Genomic DNA, 24,894 nt, shown 5'->3' on the forward strand with positions numbered 1-24,894 from the left:
TTTGCCACTGTTCTTTACACTTTCTCCCAGAAATGACTCAAGAGAGTTCAACTTCGGATGAGGGAAAAATCGGAAAAAAAAGTTTCTTCCGAATTCAAGTGTTGCAGGCTATGGGTTGAACAGGAGAGAGTTGAAAAGATCTAATTTTTCACATAAACCTGCTGCTGTTTGGTCCTTGACCGTGTTTGAGTTGGTCTGTTGTGACAATACCTGAGGTGAGGTCTAGGGTCAGGCCTTGACGATGCCATGAGAACAGCAGCTGGTTTTTGCGATGAGAACGTGACAGAAACAAAGGAAGCAAAAGATGAAGATGAGAAGTGAACTCAGGCTATGACCTTCTTAGCCTCCACCAGGTCTTTGCTCTCCACTTTCATATCTGGCAAATCAGCTGAAACTAAGCCCTCCTCATCCTCGCTCTGCACGCTCTCGTCGTCATCCTCCTCTTCTTCGTCCTCTGTGCTGTCCTGGCTTTTTCTCAGCTGCAGGTTCTCCAGGGTCTTTGACACCCACGACTCAATACGGCTGCTGTGGGTAGGCACCTCCTCCGAGATAGGCTCAGGTGTGTAGTCTTCTTCTTCCTCGTCCTCCTCGTCTGCCTCTTCCAACATCCCGGGAACCAAGGTAGAGGTAGTGGAGGTGATGGAGGAATTTAGTGGGCCCCTACAGCTGCCATCTAGCGATCCCGTCTCTGTGCTCTGCTGAGAGGCAAGCTCCAGGCGGTCATCGGTGCGGACCTCGTCCTGCTCCCCGTTACCCTGTGGGGCGGCCCTCCCTGACACGGCAATGGTGCTGGGCAAGGCAGCACTTGTGGGAACCTCTGGGGTCTCATTGTCTTTGAGCGGAGCGCAACATTTTTCAGGCTCAACTGGCTCCGGAGCATCTGTATTTTCCACCATACTTCTCCAGTTGGTCTCTGAAGGCAATACAAATAATTTTATGTCCATGTTTCTTGTGACAAATACAAACCTTACACCCAAGCAGAACAAACATTAGGTACACTGTGTGAGACAAAAATACTAAAGTTACCTCAGAACGAGATGTGCGCCGATCGGTATTGGTCGATTTTCATTTAAAAGTTATGTCATCGGTCATGGCCCATACATTTCTTTTAATGCCGATCCTGTCTGACAGACTATTTTTGGTCCCAAGGCTGACAAGCAACTAGCAGCTAATTATGTGTCTCCACACACATCGTACCCACAATGGAGCTGCTCCACTAAATGAATAATAATCACCTCCATTACGGCAAATAAACTAGAAAATGCAGTTTAAGTACCAATAACTAGTATCATTATCACTGGACGACGCGGATAAACATTTTACACACCAAGAACAAGCCAGGAACAGGAGCATTTAAGAAGTAGACTCGTAAGAGTCTTGAGAGAGGATAATATAACAACTGTTGGTGTGTCAGCATTGTCACAGGCAGTACACAACACAAAAAGAAGGCGGATCGATCCATACATTGGTGGTGTCGTACCACAAGTAACAAGAGTAATGAGATAATTTTATTTTCTCAATGATTTTGTTGTCGTTTTTGTTCATTTTTACAAACTTGGGGAACAAATCCTTGGACATGGGAAAACTTTGAGGGCAAAAAACATGATTCTAATTCATAAGAGTTGCTACTATAAATATTTTTTACTTGTTTTCTATTTGTCTTAAGGTTTTTATATATAAAATGTGTTTTATAAATAAAAGCACACAAGATAAGCAAAATTGCCATTGATTCAATATGTGTATGTATAAGTAATTTTAAGAAACAAAATGTACTTGATATATATATAGTTATCAGGATATAAAAACTACCAATATCCAGGTATATATGTTTGTCCATATCGCACAGCACTATGTACACCTGCATGCACTACTATGTATAAATGTGTTAGACATGCAGCATATGATATATGATGTGTGGTGATTCTTGCAGTAATTATGTTCTGCACACTTTCCTTCAGTACTTGCACTTCTACCTTTACAAAGATGGTCAAAAAAGACAATATTGACAATAAGTATTAGTTATATATATTGTTTTAGTGCTGATTCGCAATGAGGCTAATTTCAAATAGCTTGGTTAACATACTTAGCTATATGAGAGTATTATTTTGTTAAGTATGGTACGGTAGTGCAGTTTTACATCACCGCAGACTACAATTACAGCTAATTTAAATACAATTATTTTATCTTTAATCATCAGATCATACAGGTATACCTAATCGTGTGTCAACCAAACGTAGCATAATTTGCAATTGACTTACCATACTCCATTTCATTGACCTCTGAGATGGGCTCAGAGATGAAGGAGCAAAAGGAAACGGCAGAAGCAGCTGAGTGGTTGCGTGTATGTCCCACTTTTTTGACATGTTTCTCCTCAGCTTTCTCCTGTTCAAGAGCTGATACCATTACCTTGTAGGCCTTTCGAGCCTCTTCTGTTAGCGACACGAGATGGTCAAACAGACCCTGGTGTAGGAAGACAAGAGATACAAGAGATGGGAACCATGCATTTCATTTCTATGACAACTAGTCCAAAATGTATGCTACTTGAGTCGAGGCTTGGAAAGAATCAAAAGTGGAAATATTGCCTTACCTCAGCTCCGGAATAATCGAAGATGCCAACAACAGTAACGGAAACCAGTTTGTTAACACAGCGCCCCAGCGCTTTTCTGCCTAGAGCAAACACGAATGGAATCCCCTGATCTCTGGCCATAGCAATAACATTGTACAGAGCTTCATCCAAGCCACCTGCAACACAGCACACCATTCAAATGTTCATAGGAGGAAAAGCTGTATGTGCTCGCTCGTGTTTAGCAAGTTTATCTCAGTTTATCCAAGAACAGTTTTGTCAAAATCCTCACCTTTGGCTTGGACCTTTTCACAGTTGGGAGAGATAATGACGCACTTTATCTTAGACAACTTCATGTGCTTAGTGACCTCTCTGAGACCCATGACGAGACGGCGCTCGGACTTTGCATCGTTGGGGTCATTCTGGTACACACACTCCTGAAAGCGGACCAGTTCCTGTAGCAGCACTGTTGCACTCTCATCTATCTCCTTGCTCAACACTTGGCTACAGTACCTGCAGGGGGCGACAACAAAACCAAGAACAATACTTACAACATCTGCCCCGGTAACTTGAAATAGCAGTAATTTTCATTGCTTCTATGTCATTTGAGACAATTGGCTGTATGGCATTAAGGCATTGATTCTCAACTGTGTGTCATGTTTTAAGTGGGTCCCCATCAGTGAATGTGCCTTGCATTCTTGTCCGTGCTATTAAGTTTATTCACCGTCATTGAGGTGCGCATAATGTTTGAGCAAGCGGGGCAGGACATCAAGTGGGGACTTAACGTGGTTCAGAATACAGCGGTGTCCCGTGAGCAGAATAGGGACACAGATACAAATTTCTGCGGGACAAGAGTTTGTCATAAAGAGAGAAGCAACCTCCCATGGCTACTGCTCTCATTGTGTTGCATGGTGGAATTCTGCCTACAATGAAGACTCCCACTACGAAACAGTAGACTAGGGGGCGTTTTCTTCCCAATTTGGGAGATGGTCCAGTTGCACTGATTCCACTTCTCAGATATACCATTTATTTGAAGACAATTTCTGTTCAAATATACTTTTACTTATTGTTCCTGATGTTTAATAAACGTGTTTTGTGCTGGCACACAGTGTTAACTTGCACTACCTCATATACAAACTGCACTGGTCAATAAATATTACATATTTTGGAAATTAGTAGTTACGATCAGGGTTTTATGCTGCCAATCATCCATTAAAGAGATTGGTCAATAACGATCACATGTATTAACTTTAAATTTCTAAATGTATAAGCCACTGACAGTTGACCAGTAACATAATACTTAAACTATTTCCTCATTTCTGTCACTACATACAGTAGTTTGATCAAAATAAAGTCAACAGGACACAGTAACTACAAACCCCGTTTCCATATGAGTTGGGAAATTGTGTTGGATGTAAATATAAACGGAATACAATGATTTGCAAATAATTTTCAAACCATATTCAGTTGAATATGCAACAAAGACAACATATTTGATGTTCAAACTGAAACATTTTTTTTTTTGCAAATAATCATTAACTTTAGAATTTGATGCCAGCAACACGTGACAAAGAAGTTGGGAAAGGTGGCAATAAACACTGATAAAGTTGAGGAATGCTCATCAAACACTTATTTGGAACATCCCACAGGTGAACAGGCAAATTGGGAACAGGTGGGTGCCATGATTGGGTATAAAAGAAGATTCCATGAAATGCTCAGTCATTCACAAACAAGGATGGGTTATAAATGGGTTATACTTGTTATACTATAAATAAGGATGGGGCGAGGGTCACCAGTTTGTCAACAAATGCGTGAGCAAATTGTTGAACAGTTTAAGAAAAACCTTTCTCAACCAGCTATTGCAAGGAATTTAGGGATTTCACCATCTACGGTCCGTAATATCATCAAAGGGTTCAGAGAATCTGGAGAAATCACTGCACGTAAGCAGCTAAGCCTGTGACCTTCGATCTCTCAGGCTGTACTGCATCAACAAGCGACATCAGTGTGTAAAGGTTATCACCACATGGGCTCAGGAACACTTCAGAAACCCACTGTCAGTAACTACGGTTGGTCGCTACATCTGTAAGTGCAAGTTAAAACTCTCCTATGCAAGGCGAAAACCGTTTATCAACAACACCCAGAAACGCCGTCGGCTTCGCTGGGCCTGAGCTCATCTAAGATGGACTGATACAAAGTGGAAAGGTGTTCTGTGGTCTGACGAGTCCACATTTCAAATTGTTTTTGGAAACTGTGGACGTCGTGTCATTCGGACCAAAGAGGAAAAGAACCATCCGGATTGTTATAGGCGCAAAGTTGAAAAGCCAGCATCTGTGATGGTATGGGGGTGTATTAGTGCCCAAGACATGGGTAACTTACACATCTGTGAAGGCGCCATTAATGCTGAAAGGTAAATACAGGTTTTGGAGCAACATATGTTGGGGGGGGGGGGGGGTGTCTGGGGAAAAAAAGGGGATTGGAATTAAAAGGCATTAATCAATGCCGATCATTTTTTCATGACAATCAGCCGATGCTGATCATTGGCTGATCAATCGGCAATTCTCAAAAAATTTGAGTTGAACATTTTATATAAAGCGGTGTTGGAGCATCTCACAGAAACAAGTTACAGCCACTGCTTTAAGGGTTTTGAATCATGTAAAATACATCAAAACTTAACTTCAGTATAGAGTAATGGAGATAAATGTCAATTTAGTGCAAAGTAATTAGATTAAATTAGTGTGGCCAGAGCACAGCATGAGGAGCTCAGTAACAAGCACTGTTTTGAGGCTTTTAAATGCAAAATGTGTCAGAAGGGTGGGAAAAGACAATAGGCCTATAGTAGAAGACACAAAGACACATTTATGGCTACTTGCATACATTTTTGCTGAAAAGGCAGAATGTGTCAGACATCTGTGCCACACTCTACAATTCAGCATTGTACAAAGTTTCGCCCCTACAAAAATACCCGCTAACTTTCAGATGTTTCTCCCAACAAAGGCTATTTATGGGTGGAACACATTTTTGCTAAAACCACATCAAGATTTCTGACACCGACTGCATGAGGAGTCACTTACTCTCGGAAACGTCGACTGTGTATTATTGTAACTGTGTTGGAAGCCATGGGACTACCGATGCCAGAGCTTGAAGGAGAACCCTGGGACACTGGGGTGATGCTGTATGGAGAATTCTGACTGGCGGGGGACAGCGATGTGTCGCTGGGAACACTGAGACCGTTTTCTGAAGCACAAAGAGAACTAATAATGAAAACACCATACCTATTAGCACCTATTTTTTAAATGTTCATACTTCACCTTCTTGAGATGCAGGTTCCTGCGATAGATCTTCAGTAAAATGTAAACAATCGTTCTCGTGCTCTTCTTGGCCTGATGACTCTTGATCTATGTGTGTTTTGCCTTTTTTGCCTTCTCGCTCCTTTAAAATAATCTACAAGAACCAAGACAAACTTACAATACAAATAAAAGCTTACCACCAAATGTTTAATGTTAACAAAAACACAATTATTCAAACCATTGTTTTAATTTTAGGCAACATAAAGAACACTATATGGACAAGTAGATCAGCAGGTCCCTCACCAAAGAAGTTTGTTTTTGTTTTGGCCGATAAATTCCTCCAGACAAAATTCAAAAGATTGTAGAAAGTCTTCCCGGAAGAATAGAAGCTATAAACTCTCCGGAATATATTTAATAATATTCTGATGATTTAGCCAAATTATAGTTAAGAGCTAATAAAACCCCACATTCAGTATTTCATTAAAATTACAAAAAGTGTCAAATGTTAAAAAACTGAGTTATGCTGGAATCAAAAAATCAACTGAAAAAGGCGCCTTTAATTGGTCTGGGTCTCAAATTAACTCAAACTTTGCACCATATTTCAATTTAAGATTAGGCTGTAGTGTATTTCTTTCACTGCTCCTGTATCATTTGCATCCATAACAAACCTTCTTTAGGGCAGTCGGTCGCTTGACTTTAGGGATCTCCCTCTCCTTTGCTCGTTTTATACGAGGAGCACTAGAGTCCATAGTGTTAGAGGAGGCCAAGTGTGGTTGTTGATGACCCTTCAACATGGCTGCAAAGTTAGTAGAACCGGATCTGTGGAATGAAGCAGTTGTTCCAACTAGGGAGAAATACAACAAAGTGACAACACAAGCATGAGTACAGCAGAGTCGGTTGGTAAATGTAAGCTGCAATGATTTGGACAAAGGCTGCACAATTATGGCCAAGAAAATGGGTCACAATTAATAATCATGAATATTCATTATGTTAGGTAAGACAGTGTTTTCCACAGGTCGGGAATGTGCTTGTGGTGATGGGGTCCCGTAGGTGGTGGGTTGGGGGCAAAGGGGAGTGCACGTAAACCTGTCGTCATCATGTAATTTGTAATGATAAAAGAAGTCTAACGAAAGGGCTAAATAAACCTTTTAAAGGGCTGCAGCTTTTAATTATTTTAGTAACGGAGTTACCGATCAATTTGTTTCATTAATCGAGTAATAAAATAAAACACATTCTCATCAAGTAATTTGTAATGATATAGAAGTCTAATAAAAAGGCTGAATAACCCTTATTTGGGTTGCAGCTATTGATTATTTTAGTAACTGAGTTATCAATCAATTTGTTTGATTAATAGAGTAATCAAATAAAACACATTCAGTTTCAATGCAAATTTTAGGGAAAACAGTTTAAATAAACAGGGATATTTCTGATTACCTTTATTCTTTTTTTCTAATAAATGCACATTAAAATTGCACTTTTACCACAAGATCACTATACAGTATACTACTTACATATTTTTTGAAAGAAATAAAAACTGTGCAGCAAAAAACAAGTAAAAGATAAAGAACCAAACTAAACAAAACTCTGATAAATTGAGTCAACATATTTAACACAAATTTAAAAATGTTTTAATTGGAGGTGTGTTTGATTTTTACACAAACAAGTGCTTAGCATTAACTTACATACTGCAGATGTCCTCATATGTGTTTGAATAAAGTTTTTGTTATGCAAGTCAAACATTTAAGATGGGGTTAGCTGCCAGAATATATTTTTTTTTAACCTTGTTTGTGGTTAGTTGCTCTTAAATATGCAGAATGCTCTGTTTTACAGTGCAAACATTTCAACCGAATTGATCGCAAAATCTCACTCTCGTCTTCTTTGGGCCATTTGTTCCTTTCCACTTTGTTGTTTTTCTTTTGAGCCATCTTTCTATCGACATTCAGTTCTTTTTATATATTTTTTGGGTCCATTAAAAAAAAGTCACTTTCCGTGGGAGTCCTTACCCGTTGCTGTTTATTAACATAACAGCAGTACGGTCTGAAACCCCAAATTTCCACTGAATGCGAACTATGGGCCTGCTGCAATGCAAGCGCCCATTCACTGCTACGGCCGGGGACCGGCTTCACCCTCTGCCGTTCAGCAATACCAGTCCACGCAGTGAAAAAGCATGAACTTTTACGAGATCTTCAGGGGAAGACGTAGTATTTTATTTTGAAAGTAATGTGATGTTCTGCAGGCGGTGGAAACGGATACATTGACTTGAATAAAAACAGAAATAGTCCGCTGGCGCGCATATGCCTGACTGTATACAGTGGAAATTCGAGGCAACGCACACTGAGGACTTAGTGGAAATTAAACGAGCAGACCGCAGCATCCCGCAAAAGGGTGTCTTAATGCCGGCATGGTCATTGAGGTCTAGCGTGGGCGGCAGTGCTTCACAGGGGCTTCTGCTGCCACGACTGTGAAAGTGCTTGATTTGATATGTAACACAGCATGCTTTTTAAATGTTAATATTATTGACTTTAAATCATGGAACACCTTAATTTGATTAATTGTGCAGCCCTAATTTGAACAATAAGTACCAATTTTAGCGGTGATACCTGTAAAACACAATGGCTTGGTATTGGTGAGTTGTCTGGCCTTCATCGACTGCTGCTCTTTAGCCAATGCTGCCAGCATGTCTCCTAAGTCCAGTTCGACAAGAGTTTTGCTCTTCTTGCCTGCTGTCTTGGTGAGCGCCTCCTGCCAGGTAGGATAAATGAAGGATACACCAAGGTCACCCCGCTAATCCAATCATGGGCCAGCTGCAGTCAAGGGAGCCTAACATAATTCCATGTTATGTGTGGATCAAAGCAGCATTGCACAGTACCTTTAATTTCTGCTGTTCCATGCTGATCTCTGAGTATTCTTGAGCAGTGGCCAAGGCAGCAGCCAGGGCCTTTTTCCTATGGCTTTTGGCTCTCTTGGCAACAGATGTGGTAATTGGGATTGGTGTCTGCACAATGCTGATAGGGGAGTTTTGTGGTAGGTGTTCTATCTGTGATAAACAAATGTAATACTAAGTCACTATTGGGCAAATGTTGAGCACATAGAGCCATGTTTCATTAGTTGGTTTATTTACAAACAGTTTTTCATTGACATAGTTCCTATCCCGCCGATGTTGTGTCTGTTTAAACACACCATCAGCCAATAAAATAATAATTCAATTATCGCACCAAAGATGACAGACTTTGGAGAAGCGGGCAAAAAGGATATTGATGAGTTTTAGGGGTGAGCCATTGAGAACTAAAAAGAAAGCCGTGATCTGCTTCTATTGTAGGTGCTTAGGTAGGGTAGGTCAAATCACTAATGCTATATACATGACAAATGAACCAAAGTAGTGTCTCCCTAAAATATAATCGACATGAATTAATTCTGATTGCAAATGTAAAAATTTGAATGTTTACATCATTTACCAAATAAAATTCTCATTGAAATGTTCCAACACTTTGTTACTGTGGCTTATACACTGCACATGAACACAAATTAAATCAGAGTTTACTATTCCAAAGTGTACAATGGGAAACTGGATCTGATTACCCCTTTTTGGTTGGTGCAAACTTAGTCTACTGGTATGCAATACACCTACCACGTTTTTATGTAGTTTAGGCTGCATTTGCGTCATGGCTGGAGTTGGTTCTACTTTGGTGCCACGCTGGGTAGCACTTAAAGTGGGTAAATCTGGGAACTCATCTTCATCCTTATGATATATAAATGACATCTCAGCACAATGAATGCAAAAAACATAAGAAGCATGTACCTTTCATAAAGTATTCATAGTCTCACCTCAAAGTAAAGAGGCTTTGGATTAAGCCCATCATTTGTGGCAGCCACTGGCTGCAGTCTTTGTTCTGACTGGTTTGGCTGAACATGCTTTGGACAACCACTATGAAAATCCTATAAAGCAGAGGGTGAAAAAACAATCAGAAAGAAAATCTGTATTTATATAATTATAATGATCATAGGTAAAAAAACAAAACAAAAAACAAGTGGGCTGTACTCTACAGCACCTGTGTGAAGCTCCTCTGTTCATGATTCTTCCTGTGGTCTCCTCTGTGAAATTGGCCATTCCTGTCTCCCCAGGAATTATGGGTAGCCTGAGAAGCTACATTCGCCCACGTACCTGCTAGTGGACACAAAAAGCCACACTGGTAACTTAACATTGATCAGAGTATATAGGGTTTTTATAGTTATATTAAAAAGTTCACCCTTACAAAGATAATAGTTTTACTCTTGTAATACAGCTCAGTAGAATTAACTGCTTGCCAACTACAACCAACTAACATGAATACATTGCCATTGTTCAATTTATATGACTGATACTGTAAAACAAAACTGATAGGAATTAGCTTTCCTATGGCAAAATTTTGGATCCGCTTTTGGATATTAGGTGAAAATTAGGTTCCAAAGACATGTAACAGTGAGAGCTTCATGTATAGAGGTGAGCCCTGCAAAGCATTCAGACATTCACAATCAAACTTACTTGTCATTACACCAGTCTCAACCCCCTAAAAATAAAGAAGAAAAGGGATAGCTTGATATAAACCTGTTATTGCATCAGCAGTTGATAGACTTGATTAGCAATATAACATTTAACATCTACTGCACATGTAAATTAGATACAGTTTAATATAATTCCCCCTTTTATCAGTTTATTATCAAACCTGTTGCCATACTGTGGATGTTGTAGAGGTCTCCATTGTTCGCTGTGTTACCCCTGCTGCCTGGTTATGTTTGGGGCTACAGTAGCCACTGTCGCTGTCTATATCTGCCTCACTGGTGCTCTGATCATAGTAGCTTTCAGACAGATTAGATGAATGCCGCTTCTTTGTTCCGTTCTTCCACAGCAGGGGACTGGCCTGCTCTGCGGTACACCTTCCGGACACCTCAATTGGGAAATCTGAGGGTGACATATGGGAAGAAATTCAATACAAGAGTTGTATTAAAAATATATGCTTTCACAAAGACAATAATGCGCAGATATGACTGACATTGTCAAAGGGGTATAGACTTCTGGCATCAATCAAATAGGCAATAAGTTCAATATTCTGATCTGTTTGCTGAAGAAGAGGGTTTGCATTGATTCCAAAATACGTTTGCACTTTTGCGGAACAGAGACCGACCATACATACAGATCGGTGGCAATTCCTCTAAGACTTCAAAATAAGCTCAGCTTCCCCAGAATGTTAAAAAAAAGTGGTGAAATGTGTACTTTTGTGTTTACATTAAGTAACTAGATATTGCACAAAAATGAGTTCAGGTGGGGGGGGGGGGGTTTAGGTGGGTGGGGTTTGGTGGTAGCGGGAGTGTATATTGTAGCATCCCGGAAGAGTTAGTGCTGCAAGGGGTTCTGGGTATTTGTTCAGGTGTGTTTATGTTGTGTTACAGTGCGGATGTTCTCCCGAAATGTGTTTGTCATTCTTGTTTAGTGTGGGTTCACAGTGTGGCGCATATTTGTAACAGTGTTAAAGTTGTCTATACGGCCACCCTCAGTGTGACCTGCATGGCTGTTGATCAAGTATGTGTTGCAATCACTAATATGCCGCATATATTATATGACTGGGTCGGCACGCTGTTTGTATGGAGGAAAAGCGGACGCTGTAGGCAGTGCCTTAAGGCACGCCCCCAATACTGTTGTACGGGTGGAAATCGGGAGAAATTCGGGAGAATGGTTGCCCCGGGAGATTTTCGGGAGGGGCACTGAAATTCGGGTGTCTACTGGGAAAATCGGGAGGGTTGGCAAGTATGCATAATACCTACCACAAAAAGGTTAAAGTGATCCGTTTATAAAGCCTTACGCTTCCTCCATGGAGATAGGACTTGGTACTAAGAAACCTGCTATTGTTAACGGCTTCGTAATAGTGATGCTGTGTGTTTGTGCTCTTTTAGTTTAGAAATGTGTTTATTATTGTATATATTTTCTAGTACAGTACTTTGGCTACTTTGGTATTGCAATGGCATACTTGAAATGCACCAGCATTAACAGTTACTAAAAAAATGGCAGAAAATTTTAACCGAAACTTGTTGTGCAAAGGTACAGAACGTGTCCCAAAACCAATGTGGTTTCAGGAGGAATTCAAGCACAACAGTTACCTTGCGATCAGTATCAAGACTGGTGACATCATGAGCTGCACATACGCAAATAAGTGGACCTAACTGGAATCGCGACATTCCCTTTAGTTTAGAAGCACAACCATTAGCATCATCAACCTGTAAGACCAGATGCTGCTGTTACTGGCACTGGATCTGACTTATGCACTGAAACGAAACTGCGTTGTTCTGCGAACATACGATATTTTGTGTGAAACATTATGTTTACGAATTGATAAAAAAACATACACAGTATTTACAACCTGAAAATATATAAGTAGAAACTGGGAATAGGCGCATTTTTTTAAGCAGATATATTAAAGCTAAAGTACCAATAATTGTCACACACACACTAGGTGTGGGGAAATTTGTCCTCTGCTGGTGGGGGAGCAGTGGGCAGCAGCGGTGGCCGCGCCATGGAATTATTTAACTCCCAATCCCAACCCTTGATGCTGAGTGCCAAACAGGGAGGTAATGGGTCCAATTTTTATAGTATTTGGTATGACTCGGCCGGGGTTTGAACTCACAAACTACCAATCTCAGGGCGAACACTACCCACTAGGTCACTGAGTAGGTTAGAGTAGAATATAGTAGAATATATTCTTTATTACCAGGAGTATATTTACCTGTCTGCTGAGCTGCATCCACCAGTAGAACTTTCTTACTTCTACCATCAAGTCCAATTGTGCACACCTCCTTCTGGATCATTACATTCCTGGGTGGGGGACGGCGACCCCTCGGAGGCTGGCAAACACTTACCTGATGCTGTTTTATAAAAATGGTGTGAGTTTACTGTTATCTTAATTGTGAGATTATTACAATAAAAGAGTCATTCCTTTGTACCTTTGGGAGAGTAGGTTGGACCATGCCTCTTTCTCGTTGATTTGTCATCCCATAAGTTGGCACAACAGGGAGAGTCCTATCGCCAACATCTGCCGAAACTTGGTTGACAACCCCAGGTTGCAGTGGCCCTGCATAGGTGCCAGGGAATGTTTGGTAGAATCCCATCATTGGGGGACACGGGGCAGGCATAATCTGGTAGTAGGCATAGTCATTGGACACATGTGGTTGAGGGGAGGACATGATTGGGTAGGCAAGGTAGGGACCACCAGGGCTTGGGTTAGGCTGCTGCCAGCGCGGCTCCCCTCCATTGTACATTAGATGTTGCCTGCGAAGCAAAAAGAAAGTTAGTTTTGAACTGGAACTTTGTCTTTAAAATGCTGATTGAGAACAAATTATTTACATTACCAGAAAACTCTAAACCCACTAATAACCACAGATAATAGATACAGCAGTAGGGATGATACTCAAAACCGGTTTTCCCGGTTGTTCGATAAGAAAAGCCCAGAGTCCTCGGACTCGAATCCCTTTTTGAGAACCGGTACCCGTTATCAAGACCACTATAGTAAAGAAAAAGAGTTGTTTTTTTATTCGAATCCCTGGGAACGAATCCCGTCCCGACCAGAAATGCCCCGTGAGACATCACAAGAATTGACGTCACGTAGCTCAGTCATTAGGCGCAGATAGGGAAAGCAGGAAAAACAATAGACCGGAAAAAGCGCTCCAAGGTGTAATAAAGTTCAAAACAAAATGTATAATCCAATGAATAACCTTACTGAGAGATTTGAGCAGGGTACAAACACATGACGAACACTTTTACGACTAACCGGAAACATAGCAACCAGGCTAGAAACGCACCTCCTTTACGGCAGCTGTCGCAACGTTCTTAAAGCAACCGGAGCACATACAACATATATGACATGATCTCCCTTTTTTAACTTTTGTTTTTCTTTCCTTGTAAACAAAACAAAATCACACCGTATATGTGTTGTCTGTCTAATTATAAATAATGCAGACGAGGAGTGTTGGCTGAGTTCTTGACGTTTACTTTCACAGCGTGCTCATAACCTCATTCTTAGCTGCCGGCGTGACGACATGCAACAACACTTTTCGGGGCTACCGCGCATGCTCGTCACTCCCGTTGCATGCTGGGTAGTGTAGTTGTTATATTCCCTAGCTCATAACATCACATATTTCCCCCTATAAAGAAATAATGTTAAATCAATAAAGTGTATTTCTTTTTTTAGCTTTAACTTTTCATCTTTTAGCATTGTAACCAAAGTTGCAAACAACTTTTCTCTTCATAGAATTTTCTTTCAATAAAGAAATAAAGTGCAAAAATGTCAAAGCATCATAACAAAGTTATGTCAAATAGCAGCAGAAGTGCACTTTTTGGAGAGCTGTATTATTTTAAGTTTTGTGCCCAAGGGACTGATTTTATTTAACACTATATTATTATTTATACACCTATAGTGATCACAGACAGGTTGTTTTTGTGTTACTGTATATATTTGTTTTTCTGAAAAATCCCACTTAATATACTTTGGGTAACAACAGTCAATATTTATTTATTTAATTTAATTTTTTTAGGGGGGTAACAGTCAATATTTATTTATTTATTAGATTTTATTTTTTTCTTATATAATAAAAGTGAGCTTTTGTTAAACCAAATATTGCGTGTTTTTTTCCATATACAACAACCTATCTGGACTTGATAAGAGAATCGATAAGGAATCGGTTCGATAAGAGGATTCGATAATAGGCTCGATCTCGATCATTTCTTATCAAACATCATCCCTATACAGCAGCCAATCAATATTGCTTAACTTTAGCATTCATGTGCTGCTATAGTTGCATAAATTAATATAGGATTTGACAGTACTACTCCTACAATTCTGATTTGATCCTAATTAAAATCAGATCAAATAAGGTCATGACTGAACAATCATGAAATCTCCATTTGTTTTAAAGGAGCTGAAGTTGGCCACCAATGTCTAAACCAACACATCTGAGATGTTGCTTTGCCTTGTGATGTACATTTAGGTGTGTTAATCGGGTGTGTTCATGATACGTAAACATGTGGACATTTTTACAACCAACATACTATAGCAGTCATTTCCTTGCATTCAATTGGAGGATGGGGGTGTGGGGGACAAAGGAACGGATGCGTGCACTGAGCAGGACATTGAAGATCACTGTGGACAAATAAAAGAGCTGCTGGAAACACTGGTGGTGCGCCCATCTCATTTAGCAACTCTGCACCAGTATCCAATCCTAGTTATGGGGTTTTAAACTTAAAGAAAGGTAAAAATATGCATTGAGAATGTGGTATAAAAAACACTTTTGTCATTTAAATGCACAGCACGTTCATTGCATGATTGGCATCCACATCATTTTCAGTCAAAAGACTGGCTGCTGGAGACAGACCACCGATCTTGGTTTAGTAGCAGTAGCATAATGTAGTAAACTCATCATTGTTAGGTATTCAACAAAAGAAAAATCCCAAAAAGAGCTGGTGGTTCTTGAGTAGTATAAAATTGCAACACAGATCTCTACATAAAACAGTGCACTTAAAAATAACGTGGAAATATGAAAAAGTTTGTGTGTCATTATGTCTCTCTCATGGGACTCTTAACTGGACTTGGAGGAGAATAGGCGTAGTCATGCTATCAGAGATGAGTGCTCATGCATTGTGCAGAGCCATAACAATGATGGGAGTGGAAAAATCAGGAAAAGAGGGGCGGCTACTTGACGTGATGAATCTTGAGTTCAACAGTAAGATGCAATACACCTTAGAAGAAGAGAAACATGCAAGCTCAATAACTCAGTCTAATTAGTACCTCACTTGACGTAGTTAAAACAAACACTCTTTAGAGAGACCCTTTTCTACATATCCCACTTTGTGATATTGACAGTACCTGTTGTGTTGGTTCTCCTGCACAAAAGGGTAACAGGTGATGAGGTAGCTCGGTATAGGAGTGGTTTCAACCCCTTCATTACTCCCTCGTATGCCTTCACCACCTCCTCCTCCACTCGCCGGCTCTCCGAGAAGACTCATGCTGATCAGGGATCCTTCGAGATCTTTTTTCTGTGGGATGAATGGTTCCACTTCGGCTGAAAGTTTCACATCCTGCAAAAAGCACAAGGAATGTGAGCAACAGATAAAACATTTATTCTATAATATACTTCGAATAAGAAACATGTCTAAATGTGAAGGTTGGCATACAAAGTATCTGTCAAACAATTTAGAATTTAACCAAAACGTATCTCAAAGCACTGTTATGTATGACATCCCGCGAGTTAAAGTCTGACAAGTTAAGCAAACATTAAAGGGGAACTTTAATTTTGCCTATCGTTCACAATCATTATGAAAGACATGACGACGGATGTATTTGTTTTAAATGCATTCTAACTACTAAATGAATGCAATTAAAAGTCCACTTACAATGTAGCCTATGGGAGACGCTCTATTGTGCCTATAAAAGCCCTTAAAACATCTAAATACCTCCATTAAGGTTTTATATACTGTAAGTATATATGTAATGTAGTAACAGACACATTTATACAAACATTTCATATTTATGTATTTTGATCACTTTAAGCATCACGTTTGCTTTTTTCCCCCCAACTATATCACTGATTACTACTCACTGCAGACTTTGAGAGCAAAAAAAACATAAACCATCACTTACTGTACAATGTCTGCTGTCATTAGGATGCTGACTGCTAGGATGTTCATATATTCCCTTTTAGATGAAAAATTACTCATAATCAAGCATCTTTTTGTGTCGTTCTCTGCATTTCCGGGTCTAAATTGCCTGTCAAAGTGTCCCAACATGTCGAAATACGTCGTCCTACTATCCAGGCGAGAGGCATGATTTATGATCTAAAATAAAGTTTAGATCATAAGGAAAGGAAACGAGGAAGCAGCTCATTAGTAGATCACGTTAACATAGGCACACAAGCTCATGACCACGGCACGGCTATAAATAGTTTGTCAATGTTAGCGCTTATAACTAGGGCTGGGCGATATAGACAAAAAAGTATATCTCGATATATTTTGGCTTAAACTCAATATTCGATATATATCTCGATATATTTTCCGGTGAAAGTATACATATAAAGATATTCATTTTTTGAGCGAGATTCACTGAAATTGAACTGAATGACAACTGTACTGTAAACAGTCAGTGGCACTTTTATTAACCCAGTTAGTCAAGATGGGTATTAACAGCAGAGAAAAACTGTTTAAGTAGCACAAAATTACATAACATAAATAAAATAGAAAAATATTATTTCTCTGTAAAATGAATAACTGTGCAAATATTTTTTTTTAATCAAACTCAGATAAAAAATAAATTTGCAGGCAGGCACTTTTTAATTCCCAGTCGACGATGTAATGGTCTGTCAAACATGTATGGTTCTGGTCAGCGCCAAATAAGTGACTTTACCGAATTGTGCGGCTATTATCTTCCTCACTTCGGCATACATTTTTGGCAGCATTTCTCGTGCTTTGGCAACTCGAAAACAGTTTTGATTTGGGTTTACATGGTAAACAACTCAAATGAATGATTTATCCAGACGTATACATTTGTCCAAATGTGGCCAAGTAGACGCATTGTGGGTTTCCAGGACGTCGTCTACATCGCTAAAAGAAAAATCTAAGGAAGAGAATCCCTTTGCCATCTTCCACTAGTTTTTTTAAATATATAAATCGCCCGCTTGAATATTCCCTCTTCTCTTCTCCGACTCTCTCGTCGTCATTTGGGATGTCTGTTGTGATTTCCCTTCCTGGTTCGATGACCCGCCCTATCTTGGCTGATTGGCCTGTCAGTAATGTTTTGCTCTAATCAATCGTGACTCATCATAGTACACAACCAACCAATCATGGATGTTCTTATACGAGCACGTCTTGGAAGGAGGAAGGGGAGGGGTTTAGTAGCCCATGGAGTTTTGAGAGGGAGTGGGACCCGTTGGGAGAACAAGGAACACAACAAATGTGTTAACATAAAATTAACATAAAATAAATTATATTGATATTAAGATATTTTCTTAATTCATATCTTGTTTAAAAATATAATGATATATCTTACTCCTCTCTGAGCTGCCACCTTACCGTGGTAGAGGAGTTTGCGTGTCCCAATGATCCTAGGAGCTATGTTGTCCGGGGGCTTTTTGCCCCCTGGTAGGGTCTCCCAAGACAAACTGGTCCTAGGTGAGGGATCAGACAAAGAACAGCTCAAAGACCTCCATGAAGAATACAAACGAAAGGACCCAGATTTTCCTCGCCCGGACGCGGGTCACCGGGGTCCCCCTCTGGAGCCAGGCCCGGAGGTGGGGCACGATGGCGAGCTCCTGGTGGCCGGGCCTGTCCCCATGGGGCCCGGCCGGGCAAAGCCCGAAGAGGCAACGTGGGTCCCCCCTCCAATGGGCTCACCACCCATAGCAGGGGCCATAGAGGTCGGGTGCAGTGTGAGCTGGGCGGAAGCCGAAGGCGGGGCACTTGGCGGTCCGATCCTCGGCTACAGAAGCTAGCTCTTGGGACGTGGAACGTCAATTCGCTGGGGGGGAAGGAGCCAGAGCTAGTGCGCGAGGTCGAGAAGTTCCGGCTAGATATAGTCAGACTCACTTCGACGCACAGCAAGGGCTCTGGAACCAGTTCTCTCGAGAGGGGCTGGACTCTCTTCCACTCTGGCGTTGCCGGCAGTGAGAGGCGACGGGCTGGGGTGGCAATTCTTGTTGCCCCCCGGCTCAGAGCCTGCACGTTGGAGTTCAACCCGGTGGACGAGACTGTACCCATGGGGCCCGGCCGGGCAAAGCCCGAAGAGGCAACGTGGGTGCCCCCTCCAATGGGCTCACCACCCATAGCAGGGGCCATAGAGGTCGGGTGCAGTGTGAGCTGGGCGGAAGCCGAAGGCGGGGCACTTGGCGGTCCGATCCTCGGCTACAGAAGCTAGCTCTTGGGACGTGAAACATCACCTCGCTGGGGGGAAGGAGCCAGAGCTAGTGCGCGAGGTCGAGAAGTTCCGGCTAGATATAGTCGGACTCACTTCGACGCACAGCAAGGGCTCTGGAACCAGTTCTCTCGAGAGGGGCTGGACTCTCTTCCACTCTGGCGTTGCCGGCAGTGAGAGGCGACGGGCTGGGGTGGCAATTCTTGTTTCCCCCCGGCTCAGAGCCTGCACGTTGGAGTTCAACCCGGTGGACGAGAGGGTAGCTTCCCTTCGCCTTCGGGTGGGGGGGTAGGTCCTGACTGTGGTTTGCGCTTACGCGCCAACGGCAGCTCAGAGTACCCACCCTTTTTGGATTCACTCGAGGTAGTACTTGAGAGTGCTCCCCCGGGTGATTACCTCGTTTTACTAGGGGACTTCAACGCTCATGTTGGCAACGACAGTGAAACCTGGAGAGGCGTGATTGGGAAAAATGGCCGTCCGGATCTGAACCCGAGTGGTGTTTTGTTATTGGACTTTTGTGCCCGTCACGGATTGTCCATAATGAACACCAAGTTCAAACATAAGGGTGTCCATATGTGCACTTGGCACCAGGACACCCTAGGCCGCAGTTCCATGATCGACTTTGAAGTTGTGTCATCGGATTTGCGGCCTCATGTTTTGGCGTTGGCTGCGATGATGGGGAAGGATGCCGGACAGACCTGGCAGGCCCAAACGCATTGTGAGGGTTTGCTGGGAACGTCTGTCAGAGTCTCCTGTCAGAGAGTTTCAATTCCCACCTCCGGAAGAACTTTGAACATGTCACGAGGGAGGTGCTGGACATTGAGTCCGAGTGGACCATGTCCTCTCCAAGGTTTCTCATAGTCATTCACATTGACGTCCCACTGGGGTGAGTTTTTCCTTGCCCTTGTGTGGGCTCTGTACCGAGGATGTCGTTGTGGCTTGTGCAGCCCTTTGAGACACTTGTGATTTAGGGCTATATAAATAAACATTGATTGATTGATTGATTGATGTTCCGCGCCTCTATTGTCGAGGCAGCTGATTGGAGCTGTGGCCGCAAGGTAGTTGGTGCCTGTCGTGGCGGTAATCCTAGAACTCGTTGGTGGACACCTGCGGTGAGGGATGCCGTCAAGCTGAAGAAGGAGTCCTATCGGGTTCTTTTGGCTCATAGGACTCCTGAGGCAGCGGACGGGTACCGACAGGCCAAGCGGTGTGCAGCTTCAGCAGTCGCAGAGGCAAAAACTCGGACATGGGAGGAGTTCTGGGAAGCCATGAAAAACGACTTATGGACGGCTTCGAAGCAATTCTGGACCACTATCCGCCGCCTCAGGAAAGGGAAGCAGTGCACTTTCAACACCGTGTATGGTGAGGATGGTGTTCTGCTGACCTCGACTGCGGATGTTGTGTATCGGTGGAGGGAATACTTCGAAGACCTCCTCAATCCCACCAACACATGCCTGGGAAATCTGTGGTGGGCTCTCCTATTTCTGGGGCTGAGGTTGCTGAGGTAGTTAAAAAGCTCCTCGGTGGCAAGGCCCCGGGGGTAGATGAGATCCGCCCGGAGTTCCTTAAGGCTCTGGATGCTGTGGGGCTGTCTTGGTTGACAAGACTCTGCAGCATCGCGTGGACATCGGGGATACCTCTGGATTGGCAGACCGGGGTGGTGGTTCCTCTCTTTAAGAAGGGGAACCGGAGGGTGTGTTCTAACTATCGTGGGATCACACTCCTCAGCCTTCCCGGTAAGGTCTATTCAGGTGTACTGGAGAGGAGGCTTCGCCGGATAGTCGAACCTCGGATTCAGGAGGAACAGTGTGGTTTTCGTCCTGGTCGTGGAACTGTGGACCAGCTCTATACTCTCGGCAGGGTCCTTGAGGGTGCATGGGAGTTTGCCCAACCAGTCGACATGTGCTTTGTGGACTTGGACAAGGCACTCGACCATGTCCCTCGGGAAGTCCTGTGGGGAGTGCTCAGAGAGTATGGGGTATCGGACTGTCTGATTGTGGCGGTCCGCTCCCTGTATGATCAGTGTCAGAGCTTGGTCCGCATTGCCGGCAGTAAGTCGGACACGTTTCCAGTGAGGGTTGGACTCCGCCAAGGCTGCCCTTTGTCACCGATTCTGTTCATAACTTTTATGGACAGAATTTCTAGGCGCAGTCAAGGCGTTGAGGGGATCCGGTTTGGTGGCTGCAGGATTAGGTCTCTGCTTTTTGCGGATGATGTGGTCCTGATGGCTTCATCTGGCCAGGATCTTCAGCTCTCACTGGATCGGTTCGCAGCTGAGTGTGAAGCGGCTGGGATGAGAATCAGCACCTCCAGGTCCGAGTCCATGGTTCTCGCCCGGAAAAGGGTGGAGCGCCATCTCCGGGTTGGGGAGGAGACCCTGCCCCAAGTGGAGGAGTTCAAGTACCTTGGAGTCTTGTTCACGAGTGAGGGAAGAGTGGATCGTGAGATCGACAGGCGGATCGGTGCGGCGTCTTCAGTAAGGCGGAAGCTGTATCGATCTGTTGTGGTGAAGAAGGAGCTGAGCCGGAAGGCAAAGCTCTCAATTTACCGGTCGATCTACGTTCCCATCCTCACCTATGGTCATGAGCTTTGGGTTATGACCGAAAGGACAAGGTCACGGGTACAAGCGGCCGAAACGAGTTTCCTCCGCCGGGTGGCGGGGCTCTCCCTTAGAGATAGGGTGAGAAGCTCTGTCATCCGGGGGGAGCTCAAAGTAAAGCCGCTGCTCCTCCACATCGAGAGGAGCCAGATGAGGTGGTTCGGGCATCTGGTCAGTATGCCACCCGAACGCCTCCCTAGGGAGGTGTTTAGGGCACGTCCGACTGGTAGGAGGCCACGGGGAAGACCCAGGACACGTTGGGAAGACTATGTCTCCCGGCTGGCCTGGGAACGCCTCGGGATCCCCCGGGAAGAGCTGGAAGAAGTGGCTGGGGAGAGGGAAGTCTGGGCTTCCCTGCTTAGGCTGCTTCCCCCGCGACCCGACCTCGGATAAGCGGAAGAAGATGGATGGATGATATATCTTACAAACTCGATATATCGCCGAGCCCTACTTAGAACAATATCACTAATGCTTGGTTAATATTCAAGTCACTAAATGTAAATGGAGTATTGTTGGCGCTTTTTGGATGGTTATTTATTAGGTTTAATAGGTGGAATAGAGGCCTCCTTTGGCTCCATTGTGAGATGACTTTTATTTACAAGTTAGAATGCATTAGAAAAAAATACATCCGTCGTCATGTCTTTCACAATGTTTGTGAACGATAGGCAAAAGTTCCCCTTTTACGATGCCGTTTTCAACTTGCTCAAACCAAAAAATTAAACAATAACATCAACAGCTAGCTTATGTTACCATTATTGGTTTATTGGTTTAAGAGAACAGATCTAACAAATAAATGTTGATATTTGCCACAATTACAGGTTAAATGTTGTAAAATACTTCTGCACGGACCGACTTAAATGTTGCCTTTTATTGGCATTCATTTTCCGTATCCATACACATACGCGTGCTCATTCACAGGAGGGATCTGCATCATACGAATGGATTAAAACATGGAGAGAAAAAAAAAAATCACATCAAATCAAATCCAGACGTTACTATGTAAAATAAGCAATCCTCAGCCATGTCTCAATAATTCTATCCATGTGTGTACTATAGTGGTGAACTTCTTTTTACACTCATGACGAGGAAAACTGTGATGCAAATCACATTTGCATTACGCCTCATAATTCTACTTAGTACGGTGTTTTTGTTTTAAAGTCCTAATAGTAACAATTTTTTATTTATTTTTAGCCTTATATAACTAAGGAAATGTTCAAATGTTACCTAAAAAATTGTACTTTCATTTAATAAAGGTTTTAATAAGAAAATTATTTTTTCTTTCCAATATTTCCAAAGTCAACATTTGTTTGAAATTATGAATACATCAGTGCTTTTATTTATTCCGTGCCTGTGGCTTATTATGATATAAAAAGTACAAAAAGGCCATTTTTACAGATACACCAGCTGTTTTTGTTTCATGCCACACATGTTTTTGTCAGGTTTTCAGTTAAGACAATCAGGAAACTACCACTGTTGACATTTACGGAGTTAATCATAGTGTAATAGATTTATTTTGTAAGTGTAAATGGTTCTTGAGTTATTTTTTTAAGCTGTTCAAGACAGACAATTAAAGAGGGTTGAACGAGTTTAGCGAACAAAGAGGCTTCTTAATTTCTCTGAAACAGTGCTCAGGGTGCAAGTTACAGTGTAGTCTGTGGATGTAAGAGACAGCTATTGTATCCCACCACCAATGGCAGCAAGTGTTTTTCTCCCACTTTTCCTTCAAGAATGCAACAGATGTTGACTCCTCTACAAAAGAAATGTGACAGATTAAGCGTAGATCGCACAGTCGGTAAAACCAAGCTAAATTGCTCCTCTGTAGATTCAGGACATAGCTGAAAGAAGCAGTTGTTCTAAGCTTGTATAATGCTACTCTATATGTGATAGCAGGCTGTTACAGGATTATGTCTGAGAGGATAACAGGGATAGTAGCATTTGGTAAACTATTTGTCCAGGTACAGCATGGAAGGCCCACATTCACAAGCAGTGAAATTTGAGTATCGTAAATAATGTGTTTTTTGTTTTGAAATACTATGAGAGAATCCGTTGCTTGACCGACCGTGCAATCACATGCTAGTGTGAGCGGATGAGGGAGAATAGCTGCGATTGTGAAAGTTGCATTGAGGTCAGACCAAGATGTGCATCATTTGGAGATGTTAGAGCCAACACGGACTAGACCAGGATCCACTGATCTCACGAGCCTTTGTTCTTGCAACAACTGATGGTCACTTCTGAACATTACACTCATAACACAAGGACCTTTCTATTCACCCATGTTCTGCTGACTTTGTTCTGACTAGTCGCCACCCGGGTCATTTCGGTGCACATGTAGAGAAATATTCATTCCTACTGAAAATTTAGAACATCCAATGACTCACCGTGACTAGAGGAGATTGTGAGAAAATGTATCTCCAAGAAACATTCACGATTATGTGTTGTTTTTGGGATGTGAGAGGAAGCCGGAGCCCTCTGAGAATCCACACGCAAGAATAGGAGGAACATGTTAACTCCACAAATATATTTTAAATGTGGTTCTCCTGAATGTGAGGCCCGAAAATCTGTTACTTGTCTCCAAACCTAATTGCATCACAACCCAAACACTAAAATGTCCCTGCACTGTTGTGAACACTGACGTCAGTGGAATGTCATAAATGTTGAAGAACCAGACATTCTCCCTTTCCACGAATCTCGCAGCCTCACCTGAAAACACTTGCTGAATGGATGCACGCAAGTTTACACGCCTCGATTTGGATATAAACAAGTCAATGGTTGCTCAGCTGTTGCTCTGATTACAGTTGTCGTCCAATGACAGCTGATAGGCTTTGGCTTCACATAGCTAGCCAAGCTAGCATTAACAGACGCCGCTCGTGTCATTTATTCATTAACAGCTTAAAAATGTTGTAAGTCAACCTCCCGTGTAGATAAAAGAAATAAAAACGTACATTTGCGATATAGAATGAAACGTATATGAAAGAGTGACGCCTGTGTTTGCTGATAAACGCTGATGTCGTTAGCTCTACAGCCGCTGCTAGCCAAATGGACAAGTTTGCCTTACTGTTAGTTGAATTACTTACCACAAACGCACAGCTCACAACAACTTGGGATTTTTGCATTCGTCCTAATACACAAACAAAATTGAAAGGCAAAACGTAAAGACAAGACTGTCATTTGGAATGAAGGAAAATCATTATTTTTAAACAAAAAAACTGTTCTGGGCCCCATTGTTATTGTAACAAAACGTTAAGGCTTTACCCACGACATTACATTCTAACGTTTAACCAAGAAAAAGTCACCAAAAATGTGATTGTTTAAATGCTCTACCTTAATGTCACTTGCATCCATGTCAGTCGCCGACAGAGCGTCGTTGACCCCCGAGTGGACGTCAGGATGGCATCTTGATGTTCTTCATGGTGAACAATTTCTAAAATCCCCGAAGATCTAGTGCGATATACACTGGCTTCTTACTGTAAGTACGGCAGCAGTAAGCGGGTCCGCTAGCTGTTAGCTACGCTACTAGCTGAC

General features: G+C 42.3%; 1 protein-coding gene across 5 annotated transcripts in view; it reads right to left on the reverse strand.

Annotated features, from left to right (window-relative positions):
• secisbp2l (SECIS binding protein 2-like) overlaps positions 1–24,894 on the reverse strand; it is a 25,942-nt gene extending 1,048 nt beyond the window's left edge. The window contains exons 1-19 of one of the 5 annotated variants that reach the window (XM_061963914.2): positions 24,694–24,894; positions 24,447–24,490; positions 15,738–15,949; positions 12,823–13,147; positions 12,606–12,744; positions 10,554–10,789; positions 10,373–10,397; positions 9,900–10,012; positions 9,676–9,786; positions 9,479–9,589; positions 8,720–8,887; positions 8,451–8,592; positions 6,519–6,694; positions 5,872–6,004; positions 5,635–5,797; positions 2,856–3,076; positions 2,588–2,742; positions 2,259–2,460; positions 1–913 (exon numbers count right to left, since the gene is read on the reverse strand). The exon at positions 1–913 is cut by the window's left edge and continues 1,048 nt beyond it. In XM_061963914.2, the coding sequence (XP_061819898.1) occupies positions 324–913; positions 2,259–2,460; positions 2,588–2,742; positions 2,856–3,076; positions 5,635–5,797; positions 5,872–6,004; positions 6,519–6,694; positions 8,451–8,592; positions 8,720–8,887; positions 9,479–9,589; positions 9,676–9,786; positions 9,900–10,012; positions 10,373–10,397; positions 10,554–10,789; positions 12,606–12,744; positions 12,823–13,147; positions 15,738–15,949; positions 24,447–24,485 (3,261 nt within the window). In that variant the 5' untranslated portion in view covers positions 24,486–24,490; positions 24,694–24,894 and the 3' untranslated portion in view covers positions 1–323. Of the gene's footprint in view, positions 914–2,258; positions 2,461–2,587; positions 2,743–2,855; positions 3,077–5,634; positions 5,798–5,871; positions 6,005–6,518; positions 6,695–8,450; positions 8,593–8,719; positions 8,888–9,478; positions 9,590–9,675; positions 9,787–9,899; positions 10,016–10,372; positions 10,398–10,553; positions 10,790–12,605; positions 12,745–12,822; positions 13,148–15,737; positions 15,950–24,072; positions 24,219–24,446; positions 24,491–24,693 lie in introns of those variants that run through there. The other 4 variants (XM_061963913.2, XM_061963915.2, XM_061963917.2 and 1 more) reach the window with 4 other exon arrangements.

This window comes from Nerophis lumbriciformis, linkage group LG06, assembly GCF_033978685.3.
Source record: "Nerophis lumbriciformis linkage group LG06, RoL_Nlum_v2.1, whole genome shotgun sequence".
Classification (NCBI taxonomy): Eukaryota; Metazoa; Chordata; class Actinopteri; order Syngnathiformes; family Syngnathidae; genus Nerophis; species Nerophis lumbriciformis.